Raw genomic sequence first — 13,216 nt, forward strand, 5'->3', positions numbered from 1 at the left:
ACTCCAGCCTGGGTAACAGAGTGAGACCATTTCCAAAAAAAAAAAAAAAAAAAAAAAAGAAAGGAGATATTCAAAGCGAATCTGAAAGGATAGTTTGATGACGGATAATTGTTCTGTAATAAAAAAGAAAACAAAAAACAAAAAACGAAAAACGTAATCCCTGGCTGGGCACAGTAGTTCATACCTGTAATCCCAGGACTTTGGGAGGCTGAGGTGGGTGGATCCTTTGAGGTCAGGAGTTCGAGACCAGCCTGGCCAACATGGTGAAACCCTGTCTCTACTAAAAATACAAAAATTAGCTGGGTGCGGTGACTCACGCCTGTAATCCCAGCACTTTGGAAGGCTGAGGTGGGTGGATCACTTGAAGTCATAGTTCGAGACCAGCCTGGTAACATGGTGAAACCCCGTCTCTACTAAAAATACAAAAATTAGCCGGGTGTGGCAGCAGGAGCCTTTAATCCCAGCTACTCAGGAGGCTGAGGCAGGATAATCACTTGAACCTGGGAGATACAGATTGCAGTGAGCCGATATCGTAAACCACCATTCTCTGCTCGGCTCATGGGAACACTCATTCTACTTTTTAGAATGAGGTACTGCCCTGTTCTAGAATTGCAAATAAAAGCCAATGTGGGCCGGGTGCAGTGGCTCACGCCTGTCATCCCAGCACTTTGGGAGGCCGAGGTGGGTAGATCATGAGGTTAGGAGTTTGAGAACAGCCTGGCCAACATGGTGAAACCCTGTCTCTACTAAAAAATACAAAAATTAGCTGGGCATGATAGTGTGTGCCTGTAGTCCCAGCTACTTGGGAGGCTGAGACAGAAGAATCTCTTGAGCCTGAAAGGCGATCGCGCCACTGCACTTCATCCAGCCTGGGTGACAGAGCGAGACTCTGTCTCAAAAACAAAACAAAACAAAAAAACAATGTGAGGATACAGTGAGAAAGCAGCCATCCTCAAGCCAAGGAGAGAGATCTTAGAAGCAGCCAAACTTGGCCGGGTGTGGTGACTCATGCCTGTAATCCCAGAACTTTGAGAGGATGAGGCAGGCAGATCACCTGAGGTTGGGAGTTTGAGACTAGCCTGGCCAACATGGTAAAACCTCATCTCTACTAAAAATACAAAAATTAGCTGGGTGTGGTGGTGAGCACCTGTAGTCCGAGCTACTTGGGAGGCTGAGGCATGAGAAGCACTTGAACTTGGGTGGCGGCGGTGATCGTAGTGAGTTGAGATCATGTCACGGCACTCCAGCCTGGGCGACAGAGCGAGACTCTGCCTCAAAAAAAAAAAGTTGACTTGCATTCATTGTCCTCACTATTGGGTTCCTGAGTGTGTGAGTCTATGGGGTGATCCAGCGCTCAGCTTGGGCCTCAAGGGAGAGAGTATATGCCATGTCCAGGTCCTAGATGGGACTCAGCTCTGGGGAGGATCAGATCAGCCTTCTCCTTGATGGGTCATGACGGAGAATTCTCAGAGGGGACAGGAAATGCTCTGGGGAAGGGCAAAGTGGACAGACCACCAAAGGCAAGCTCTGTGAGCTTCCAAGTTTGGACGAGGCATCAGGCCTGGAAGTGAGGGAGTTTGGGGTGGTGAGCAGGGAGGGTCAGATAGAGGGACAAAGAGAGAAATAGCAAGTTGGAGATAGAGTCCTTCCATCGGGGTGAGTCAGGGAATGAGAAGATGAAGATGAGGATAGGCAGGTGTGGACACAACAGAGTCGAGGCTGGAGATGACACGGGGAGGACCTGAGTGGGGCTGGATAGTGGTCCCCCAAAGATGGTCACCCTCTAATTCCTGGAACCTGTAAGTATGTTGTCCAGGAAAGTCCAGTTCAATCACATAAGCCCTTCAAAGCAGAGGACCGTCTCTGCCAGAAGAGGAAGGTATACCAGAGATGGGACAGAAGGGGAAGTCAGAGTCCCACCATGACACTGGGCTGTGGCTCTGGGATGTCAGGTCCACCTGCAGTAACCGGAGAGAGGCCTCTTGGTGCTAACGGTTGGTGGCCCCCAGCTGACAGCCAGTGAGAACATGGGGACCTCAGTCCCACAAGCCCAGAATTCGATTCTGCTGAAAATCTGAATGAGCTTGAAAGCAGCTTCTTCCCAGAGCCTCCCAGTGAGAGCTCGGGTGGCTGACACCCTGTGAAACCCAGAGCTGAGGGCCGGTGGAGCCATCCTGGATTTCTGACCAGGATGATACATGAAATAATGCATTTGTGTTGTTTTAAGTTTCCATGTTTGTGCCCATTTGTTATGGCAGTAACAGTACAGGGGCCACGTAAACAGACAGGGCTGGAGTGAAAGAGTTGGGGGCCAGGCACAGTGGCTCAAGCCTGTAATCCCAGCACTTTGAGAGGCCGAGGTGAAGGGATCACTTGAGCCCAGGAGTTCAAGATGAGCCTGAGCAACATAGGGAGATCCCTGTGTTAAATAATACAACAATTAGCTGGGCATGGTGGCGCACGCCTGTGGTCCCAGCTACTGAGAGAGGCTGAGGTGGGAGGATCGCCTGAGCCTGGGAGGTCGAGGCTGCAGTGAGCTGATTGCGCCACTGCACTCCAGCCTGGGTAACAGAGTGAGACCATTTCCAAAAAAAAAATAGCTAAGAGTTGGGAGTGCATACAGGGCTGGAGGTGACAGGGTTGGGTGCTGAGTGGACAGATGGAGCTACAGCATAGACAATGCCTGAATGAGAAAATCAAGCCTGGTAGACTTAGGCAAGAGCTAGCACAGCCAGCTGTCATGCTCAGAGCTGGGACTGGGGGCCCTTGCCATGGTCTGGTTGGCAGGGGCTTGGGGATAAATGCCGAAAGGAGATGGTGTTGTTAGATATAAGAAAGAAATTTATTTCCATATGGTGCTTGGGGTGGGGTCTGATGGGGGCTACAGGCAGGTGCTCCCCAGTCCCCACCCCTACACCTGCCTGGAGGGCCTGAGGATGTACAGTAAGTGGGTCTTTCGGGGGGACAGCCTAGAGTGGGAGGAACTCTTGGTCCCCTCTTCTAGGACATCCTTGTGGGTCCCCTTGCGGAGTCCATCCCGGATGGCCTGCAGGCGGTGTCGCTTCTCGCTGAGCCAGTGGCTGCCCTCCAGGGCATCCTGGTGGGATCTCCGCCGTGGCAGCTTCATGATCCAGAAGGCCACCCGGGGATGGAGTTCTGCATGGAAGCTGTCCATGGCCTTCTGGATGGGTACCAGGGCCTCCTTCTCCTCCATCCTGGGTACCTGGGGAGGAAGAACAAGGAGACTCTCTCATACTCCAAATAGCACCCCAGGATGTTCAGTGCAGACTGACCTATTCAGCCCACTTTGCAGATGACAGAATGCTTTGTGGGTTCAAAAGCCCTGTTTGAGGTTTACAAAGCACTTGGGTTTACACTTAAGGATTACAAATACTCTGAGGTTTGTAGAATGCTTTAGGATTGGAAAATTTGTTTGAGGGCTTTCAAAAGGGAGGTGATAGAGCACTTCAGGGATTATAATGCCTGTTGGGATTATAGAGCACTTTAGGATTAAATCCTCTCTGAGGTTTAGAGGGTAGCAGTTTGAAATGTACAAAGCACTTTGGGACTAAAAGCTCTTGGGTGTACTGAAGACTCATGACCATAAATGCAATGTGTGATCCTTCATTGATCATGAATCAAAAGCTTTCAAGGACAGCTTTGAGTCGAGGGAGAAAGTTTGAATATGGACTGAGTGTCTATTTGGTCCTTGCAATTCAAAGGGTGGGCTGCTGTTGTTAGGTATGCAAATTAATAGGTCCCACCCCACCCAGACCTGCTGAGTCAGTCTGCCTTTTAGTAAGATGAGGTCTGAGAAGCCCTACAGGAGATTCTTAGGTGTTAAATTGTTTCCTTCTGGCCAGACACTGGTGGCTGGTGGCTCATGCCTGTAATCCCAGCACTTCCCGAGGCTGAGGTGGGCAGATCACTTGAGGTCAGGAGTTTGAGACCATCCTGGCCAACATGATGAAATCCCGTCTCTACTAAAAATATGAAAATTAGCTGGGTGTGGTGGTGCGCTCCTGTAATCCCAGCTACTTGGGAGGCTAAGGCAGGAGAATCACTTGAACCTGGGAGGCGGAGGCTGCAGTGAGTCAAGATCGTGCCATTGCACTCCAGCCTGGGCAACAGAGCAAGATCCAGAAACCATATTCTTTCCTCCCCAGATTCATATTTTGAAATCCTAACCTCTGATACATCAGAATGTGGCCTTATTTAGAACTAGGGTCATTGCAGATATAATTGGTGAAGATGAGGTCATTAGGTTGGGCTCTAATCCAGCATGACTGGTGTTCTTTTTTTCTTTTTTTTTTTTTTTTTGAGATGGAGTCTCGTTCTGTAGCCCAGGCTGGAGTGCAATGGCACAATCTCGGCTCACTGCAGCCTCTGCCTCCTGGGTTCAAGCGATTCTCCCACCACAGCCTCCAGAATAGCTGGGATTACAGGGGCATGCCACCATGCCAGCTAATTTTTGCATTTTTAGTAGAGACCGGGTTTCACCATGTTGGCCAGGTTGGTCTCAACCTCCTGACCTCAGGTAATCCGCCTGCCAAGCCTCCCAAAGTGCTGGAATTACAGGTGTGAGCCATTGTGCCTGGCCTGTGACTGGTGTTGTTATGCTAAGGGAAAATTCGGACACAAATGCACACAGAGAGTACAGAAGATGGAGACAAAGGCAGAGATCAGGATGTTGCTTTCATAACCAAAGAACACCAAAGGTGGCCAGCAAAGCACCAGATTGTCCCTCACAGCCTCAGAAGGAATCACAGCCCTGCTGACATCCTGATCTTGAATATCCAGCCTCTAGAATTGTGAGACCATCAATTTCTGTTTGAGCCACCCAGTTTGTGGTACTTTGTTACAGTAGCCCTAGCAAAGTAATACCACAGTAACAGTTTGATAGGCCAGACATGGTGGCTTATGCCTGTAATCACAGCACTTGGGGAGGCTGAGGTGGGTGGATCACTTGAGATCAGGAGTTTGACACCAGCCTGGGCAGTATGGTGAAACCCCATCTCTACTAAAAATACAAAAATTAACCAGGTTTGGTGGTGTGTGCCTGTAATCCCAACTATTCGGAGGCTGAGGCAGGAGAATCTCTTGAATTTGGGAGGTGGAGGTTGCAGTGACCTGAGATTGTACCACTGCACTCCAGTCTGGGTGACAGAGTGAGACTCCACCTCCAAACAAACAAATAAACACCCAAAACAGTTTGATAGCCACATTTTCTTGGGTGTGAACATGGTACTGTGGGCCAGGTGCGTTGGCTCACGCCTGTAATCCCAGCACTTTGGGATGCTGAGATGGGTGGATCTTCTGAGGTCGAGAGTTTGAGAACAGCCTGGCCAACATGGCAAAACCCCGTCTCTACAAAAAATACCAAAATTAGCCAGGAGCGGTAGCACGCACCTTTAATCCCAGGTACTCAGGAGGCTAAGGCGGGAGAATTGCTTGACCCCAGGAGATGGAGGTTGTGGTGAGCCGAGATTGTGCCTGGGCAACAGAGTGAGACTTGGTCTCAAAAAGAAAAAAAAGAAACAAAATGATAGTGTAGTCTTGTGGGAGAATATATTAGTCTCAGGAGTGTCTGCTGAAGTATTTATGGGTGAAGTGTCATGATGTCAGCCGTTTACTGTCATATGGTTCAGAAATTAAAAACAAAAAAAATAGATAAAATGTTAAGAAGCCACAATCTAGGCCGGCGGTTCTTAACCGAAGTTTGGAGAGATTTTTGGGTGTTACAACCGGTGCAGGTGAGGAGGCTACTTCTCTTTTTTTTTGGAGACAGAGCCTTGTACTGTCACCTGGCTGAAGTGTAATGGTACAATCTCAGCTCACTGCAACCTCTGCCTCCCCGGTTCAAGCAATTCTTCTGCCTCAGCCTCTCGAGTAGCTGGGATTACAGGCGCCTGCCACCACGCCCAGCTAACTTTTTGTATTTGTATTTTTTATTTTTTTGAGATAGCGTTTCACTCTTGTCACCCAGGCTGGAGTGCAATGGCACAATCCCCTCTCACTGCAACTTCTGCTTCCCAGGTTCAAGCATTTCTCCTACCTCAGCCTCCCAAGTAGCTGGGGTTAGAGTTGCCTGCTACCACGCCCTGCTAATTTTTTGTATTTTTGTAGAGACAGGGTTTCACCATGTTGGCGAGGCTGGTCTCGACCTCCTGACCTCAGGTGATCTACCTGCCTTGGCCTGCCAAAGTGCTGAGATTACAGGTGTGAGCCACCATACCCAGCCTATTTATTTACTTATTTTTTGAGACAGAGTTTCGCTCTTGTTGTCCAGGTTGGAGTGCAATGGTGCTATCTTCACTCACTGTGACCTCCACCTCCTGGGTTCAAATGATTCTCCTGCTTCATCCTTCCAAGTAGCTGGGATTACAGGCACGCGCCACCATACCTGGCTAATTTTGTATTTTTAGTAGAGACAGGGTTTCTCCATGTTGGTCAGGCTCGTCGCAAACTCCTGACCTCAGGTGATCCGCCCGCCTCGGCCTCCCAAAGTGCTGGAATTATAGGCATGAGCCACTGCTCCCGGCCATATTTGTATTTATTTATTTATTTTTTTGAGATGGAGTCTGGCTTTGTCGCCCAGGCTGGAGTGCAGTAGTGTGATCTCGGCTCACTGCAAGCTCTGCCTCGCAGGTTCACGCCATTTTCCTGCCTCAGCCTCCCAAGTAGCTGGGACTACAGGTGCCCACCACCAAGCCTGGCTAATTTTTTTGTATTTTTAGTAGAGACGGAATTTCACTGTGTTAGCCAGGATGGTCTTGAACTCCTGACCTCATGATCTGCCTGCCTCAGCCAAACTGCTGGGATTACAGGTATGAGCCACCGTGTCTGGCCCCATATTTTGTATTTTTAGTAGAGATGGGGTTTCACTGTGTTAGCCAGGTGGGTCTTGAACTCTTGACCTCATGATCCCCCTGTCCCTGCCTCCCAAAGTGCTGGGACTATGGGTGTGAGCCACCATGCCCAGCAGGAGGCAACTTCTCTCTACTGGGTATAGAGCCCAGGGATATTACCAAACATCCTACAATGCACAGGGCAGCTCCTACAACAAAGATTATTCAGCTTCACATGCCAATGATGCCAACCTTGAGAAATTTTGGTTTATGGAAAAGAGACTATAGGGATATTTATTGTACTTTTTTTTTTTTTTTTAAAGACACATGCACATGTATGTTTATTGCAGCACTATTCACAATAGCAAAGACTTGGAACCAACCTAAATCTCCATCAATGATAGACTGGATAAAGAAAATGTGGCACATATATACCATGGAATACTACTTGGCCACAGAAAAGAATGAGTTCATGTCCTTTGCAGGGACATGGATGAAACTGGAAACCATCATTCTCAACAAACCAACACAAGAGTAGAAAACCAAGCACTGCATGTTCTCACACACAAGTGGGAACTGAACAATAAGAACACATGGACACAGGAAGGGGAACATTACACACCAGGGCCTGTTGTGGGTAGGGGGCGAGGGGAGGGATAGCATCAGGAGAAACACCCAATGTAGGTGACAGGCTGATGGGTGCAGCAAAACACCATGGCACATGCACCTGTGCAACAAATCTGCACATTCTGCACATGCACCCTAGAACCTAAAGTATAATAATTAAAAAAAGAAACCATAAAAATACTATGTCTTAATATAACTTACTGTACCACGGATTGTTAGAAACTAAGGTAAGTCATTAAGAAAACGATACAGGCTGGGCACAGTGGCTCACTCCTGTAATCCCAGCACTCTGGGAGGCCAAGGCGGGTAGATCATGAGGTCAGGAGATCGAGACCATCCTGGCTAATGCAGTGAAACCCCATCTGTACTAAAAAAGACAAAAAAAATTAGCCGGGCGTGATGGTGGGTGCCTGTAGTCCCAGCTACTTGGGAAGCTGAGGCAGGAGAATGGCATGAACCTGGGAGGCGGAGCTTGCAGTGAGCTGAGATCCGGCCACTGCACTCCAGCCTGGGCGACAGAGCGAGACTCCATCTCAAAAAAAAAAAAATATACAAAAAGCAAACAAACAAAAGACACAATTAGCCAGATGTTGTAGTGCATGCCTGTTATCCTTGCTCCTTGGGAGGTTGGGGCAGGAAAATTGCTTGAATCTGTGTTAGAATTAAAATGCTTATTTCTTGGTGTCGCAAGGAAAAATCAGCATTCAGACAAAAAGTTTTCTCAGCAAGGCAATTTTACTTTCTGCAGAAAGGGTGCTGCCCATCAGCAATCCTGCTGCAAGAGCACAATGAACAAAGAAAGGCAGGAATATTTGTCCCTTATGTGTTGGGTCCTTACTGCTATGTCCTGTCTCCATTGGTTGGAGCTGGATCTCACAGTCTAAGCTAAACCCAATTGGCTAACAACTTAAAAAACTTTCTTAAATAAGTAAAGGCAATGGAGAACAAAGGAAAAGAGGAAGCTGCTTGCGAAAAGACTTAGAGAAGTAATAACATTTCCTAATGAGGAAGGGGCATAAGCTGTGAGCCGGGACATGCTTGAGTGTGTCGAGACCAAATATCTTGGTTAAAGTACAAGGACACAGGCCGGGTGCGGTGGCTCACACCTGTAATCCCAGCACTCTGGGAGGCCGAGGCGGGCAGGTCACGAGGTCAGGAGATCGAGACCATCCTGGCTAACAAGGTGAAATCCCGTCTCTACTAAAAATAAAAAAAAAATTAGCCAGGCGTGGTGGCGGACGCCTGTAGTCCCAGGTACTAGGGAGACTGAGGCAGAATGGTGTGAACCTGGGAGGCGGAGCTTGCAGTGAGCTGAGATGGCGCCACTGCACTCCAGCCTGGGGGCAGAGCAAGACTCTGTCTCAAAAAAAAAAAAAAAAAAAAAGTACAAGGACACAGAATGTACTTATTTCCTTATATCTAACAACTACATAAGATACAGTTTAAGAAAGAGTTATTAACACAAAGCAAAGAGGCTTAAAAAAAGTTAGTTTTAAAAAAAACTATTATCTCTAACACTTACGATTTATTATTTAATAAAAAAAAACTTTACAGAGAAACTTTTTTACTTTCCACAACCTGGAAGGTCGAGGTTGCTGTGAGCCAAGATGGCACCACTACATTCCAGCCTGGGTGACACAGGGTGACTCACTTCCAAAATAATAAAATATATTTAAAAGAAAAATACTTTTCTGTAGGCTTGAAATTTTATTGATTGATTGATTGAGACAGAGTCTCACTCTGTTGCCCAGGCTACAGTGCAGTGGCATGATCTGGGCCCACTTTAGCCTCAACCTCCTGGTCTCAAGCAATCCTCCCACCTCAGGCTCCTGGGTAGCTGGAACCATAGCATGCACCACCACACCTGGCTGCTTTTTTGATTTTTTTTTGGAGACAGAGTCTTACTCTGTCCCCCAGGCTGGAGTGCAGTGGCATGATCTTGGCTCACTGCAACCTCTGCCTCCTGGGTTCAAGAAATTATTCTGCTTCAGCCTTCAGAGTAGCTGGGACTACAGGTGCAGGCCGCCATGCCCGGCTAATTTTTCGTATTTTAGTAGAGACAGGGTTTCACCGTGTTGCCCAGGCTGTTCTCGAACTCCTGAGCTCAGGCAGTCTGCCTGCCTCAGCTTCCCAAAGTGCTAGGATTACGGGCATGAGCCAGAGTGCCTAGCCTACTTTTTAAATTTTTTTGTAGAGATGAGGACTTGCTGTATTGCCCAGGGTGATCTCAAACTCCTGGGCTCAAGTCATCCTTCTGCCTCAGCCTCCCAAAGTTCTGGGATTACAGGTGTAAGCCACTGCGCCTGGCCTGAAATTTTTAAAATAAAATTTTAAATAAACATTTTAAAAATGAAGATATTGCATGGGTGTACATGGGTATCATATGGATTTATCAAGCTCTTTGGGTTTCTTAAAACTTTTCAGGATTAAAAATACCCTGATTTTGCAAAGCACTTCATGATTACAATCACTTGTAGAAGTTTACCAAAGGTGGCCGGGCATAGTGGCTCACACTTGTAATCCCAGCACCTTGGGAGGCTGACGCAGTTGGATCAACTGAGGTCAGGAGTTTGAGACCAGCCTGGCCAACATGATGAAACCCTGTCTCTCTAAAAATAGAAAAATTAGGCGTGGTGGCAGGTGCCTGTAATCCCAGCTACACAGGAGGCTGAGGCAGGAGAATCGCTTAACCTGGGAGGTGGAGATTGTAGTGAGCCAAGATCGCGCCATTGCACTCCAGCCTGGGGGACAAGAGCGAGACTTCATCTCCAAAAAAGAAAAAAAGAAGTTTACCAAAGGCGAAATACACAAAGCATTTAGCATTCATAAAGCTCTTCAGTATTAAAAATGACATATTGGGCCAGGTGCAGTGACTCATGCCTATAATCACAGAATTTTGGGAGGCTGAGGCAGGAAGATCACTTGAGGTCAGGAGTTCAAGACCAGCCTGGTCAACATGGTGAAACCTCGTCTACACTAAAAATACAAAAATTAGCCAGACGCAGTTGTGTGTACCTGTAGTCCCAGCTACTTGGGAGGCTAAGTCTGGAGAATCACTTGAGCCTCAGTGCCAAGGTTGCAGTGAGCTGAGATTGTGCCATTGCACTGTAGCCTGGGTGACAGGGTGAAACTCCATCTCAAAAAAAAAAAAAAAAAAAAAATCACATTTTGGGCTGGGTGTGGTGGCTCATGCCTGTAATCCTAGCACTTTGGGAGGCAGAGGTGGGTGGATTGCCTGAGCTCAGGAGTTTGAGACCAGCATGGGAAACATGGTGAAACCCCGTCTCTACTAAAAATACAAAAATTAGCTGGGTGTGGTGGTCCGTGCCTGTAGTCCCAGCTATTTGGGAGGCTGAGGTGGGAGGATCATTTTAATCTGGGAGGTGGAGGTTGCAGTGAGCTGAGATTGTGCCACTGCACTCCAGCATAGGTGACACAGCAAGACTCCATTCTCAAAAAAAAAAAAACCAAAACAACAACAAAAAACATTTTGGAGTTTATAACGGAGACGTTTACCAACCACTTTGGGATAGATTGAAAAATACTCTGAAGTTTGCAGAGGACTTACTTTGAGACAAAAACACACTTTGGGGTGTATGAGGGTGAAGCTTTCCAAGTACTTAGAATTAAAAAAACCCTTCTTGGTTTATAAGACATTTTGGTGCTCATAGAAACACTTTGATTGACTATTATGTAGTTAAAAAAAAAAAAAAAAAGAAAACCACTTTGACATTCACAAAGCCCTCTACGGTCTACCAAACCCTTGGGGATGTATTCTGAGGTAGAAAAATCTCATTTCTGACAGTTGGATTGCCCAACTTGAGAGACGGCAAAACAGGCTCAGAAGGAGGAAGTTCCACACGGAGGAGTAGGAGGGTCAGTTCTTCTTGTCCTCCTAAACAGAAAATGTTAGGGCCTCGCCAGGCATGGTGGCTCATGCCTGTAATCCCAGCACTTTGGAAGGCCAAGGTGGGCAGATCACTTGAGGTCAGGAGTTCGAGACCAGCCTGACCAACATGCAGAAACCTTATTTCTACTAAAAAAATACTAAAAATTAGCCGGGTGTGGTTGTGGGCGCCTGTAATTCCAGCTACTAGGGAGCTTGAGGCAGGAGAATTACTTGAACTCGGGAGGCGGAGGTTGCAGTGAGCTGAGATCCGGCCACTGCACTCCAGCCTGGGTGACAGAGCAAGACTCCGTCTCAAAAAAAAAAAAAAAGAAAATGTTTGGGCCTGACACTTTGACGGCGGGGCATGTCCTAACCTTCAAGTCACCCTCGAAGCTCCCCTCTGCTGGTTGGATGGATGCCACCATATTCTCGGAGATCAGCACCTCTCCTGTCTTGTTGTCGGTCATCTGTGAGGATCCGATGAGAGAGTGAGAGCAAACCTGCTTTCCTCCTCTGCCCTCCTTCCCTCCCAACAGATACTGCAGCACGAGGGATGGAGGGATGGAGGGATCCCAAGGGGACTCCAGGAAGGGCTTCCCTGCATAGGCACCTTGTCGATCTGGAGGTGACTGGAGAGGGTGTTGTTCCCCAGCTGGTGCTCCTGGTTCTCCTCTTTGTGGTAGTTCCTAGGGAGGCCCCGGAAGTCCATGGGGGCAGAGAAGAAACTGTCTATGCCCCGAAGCAGGTTACCCTGGGGCCGGAGGAGGGACTGGTGAGCTGCTGGACCTCACATCCCCCTAGTACAGCCCCTTCTGTAGCCCCGCTAGGATGCTCCCGAGGCCTGGCCCCAAGTCCCTCCCATCCCCTTTACTTTCTGCCCTCTGATACTTAGGGCCTAACCTGCGGCCTCCATCTGCCATCAATTCTGTCTCTCTTCTCAGTCCCGTTGCCTTACTATCCCTGTTCCTCTTCTGTCCCCATCCCCCTCTCCTCATGTCTCTTTCCCCAGTCTCTTGTCTCTGTCCCATCTCCGTCTCTCTTTGTCTGTTACCTTTCCTCTCATTTATGCACGTATATCTTTATTTATTTAGAGACAGGGTCTCCCTGTTATGTCAACCAGGCTGGAGTGCAGTGGTGCGATCATGGCTTACTGCAGCCTCAACCTCCTGGGCTCAAGGGATCCTTCTGCCTCAGCCTTCCAAGCAACTGGGATTACAGGTGCATGCACCTGCAACTATTTTTCATATTTTTTTGTACAGATGAGGGTCTCACTATGTTGCCCAGACTGGTCTCCAACTACTGGGCTCAAATGATCCTTCTGCCTCAGCCTCCCAAAGTGCTGCGATTATAGCCTGGGACCAGCCCCTTCCCTCTTCCTCTCTTCCTCTCTTGGTCTCCCTGTTGCCCTCTCTCTCTGTCCCTTTGACTCTCATCCTGCCTGGCCCCCAACCATCTCCCACTCTGTGTCCCTGAACCTCTTCTCTGTACTTCTTTCCCCATCCCTCCGCTATCACTTACTTTGAGGAAAAGTCGGCTGAAGCCTTGGAGTAGGCTCTGGAGGCCTGTAAGATCCAAGGAGCTCTCTTGAGCATCAGCATTGTGGATAGGGGCTGCAGTGGAGGAGGTCACCAGGGCAGAGAGGAGCAGCAGCAGGACCAGCCGATGCCGATGCCGCATTGTAGGGGCAGGTGGGGAGGCTGTGGCAAGGGTCGGGGTCAGAGCCCCTCACAGTGGCCACGCCCCCACCCAAGACGCCCCTCTCCAGCACCTTGCCCAGGCCCCCTCCCCCAGTTCAGGCAACTCTCACACCGCGCTCATTTCCCCCACTGCTTCTTTTTTTTTTTTTTTTTTT

General features: G+C 48.4%; 1 protein-coding gene across 5 annotated transcripts in view; it reads right to left on the reverse strand.

The window, feature by feature from the left end:
* Positions 1 to 2,823: 2,823 nt before the first annotated feature.
* Positions 2,824 to 13,216, reverse strand: part of DKKL1 (dickkopf-like 1) — an 11,833-nt gene continuing 1,440 nt past the window's right edge. For 4 of the 5 annotated variants that reach the window (XM_011946399.1, XM_011946400.1, XM_011946397.1 and 1 more), the window contains exons 2-5: positions 12,883 to 13,061; positions 11,975 to 12,115; positions 11,739 to 11,831; positions 2,824 to 3,223 (exon numbers count right to left, since the gene is read on the reverse strand). In XM_011946399.1, coding sequence (XP_011801789.1) covers positions 2,912 to 3,223; positions 11,739 to 11,831; positions 11,975 to 12,115; positions 12,883 to 13,041 — 705 coding nt within the window. In that variant the 5' untranslated portion in view covers positions 13,042 to 13,061 and the 3' untranslated portion in view covers positions 2,824 to 2,911. The remainder of the gene's footprint in view (positions 3,224 to 11,738; positions 11,832 to 11,974; positions 12,116 to 12,882; positions 13,062 to 13,216) is intronic. The other variant, XM_011946401.1, reaches the window with a different exon arrangement.

This window comes from Colobus angolensis, unplaced genomic scaffold (genome assembly GCF_000951035.1).
Source record: "Colobus angolensis palliatus isolate OR3802 unplaced genomic scaffold, Cang.pa_1.0 Scaffold25, whole genome shotgun sequence".
In the NCBI taxonomy this organism is placed as follows: domain Eukaryota; kingdom Metazoa; phylum Chordata; class Mammalia; order Primates; family Cercopithecidae; genus Colobus; species Colobus angolensis.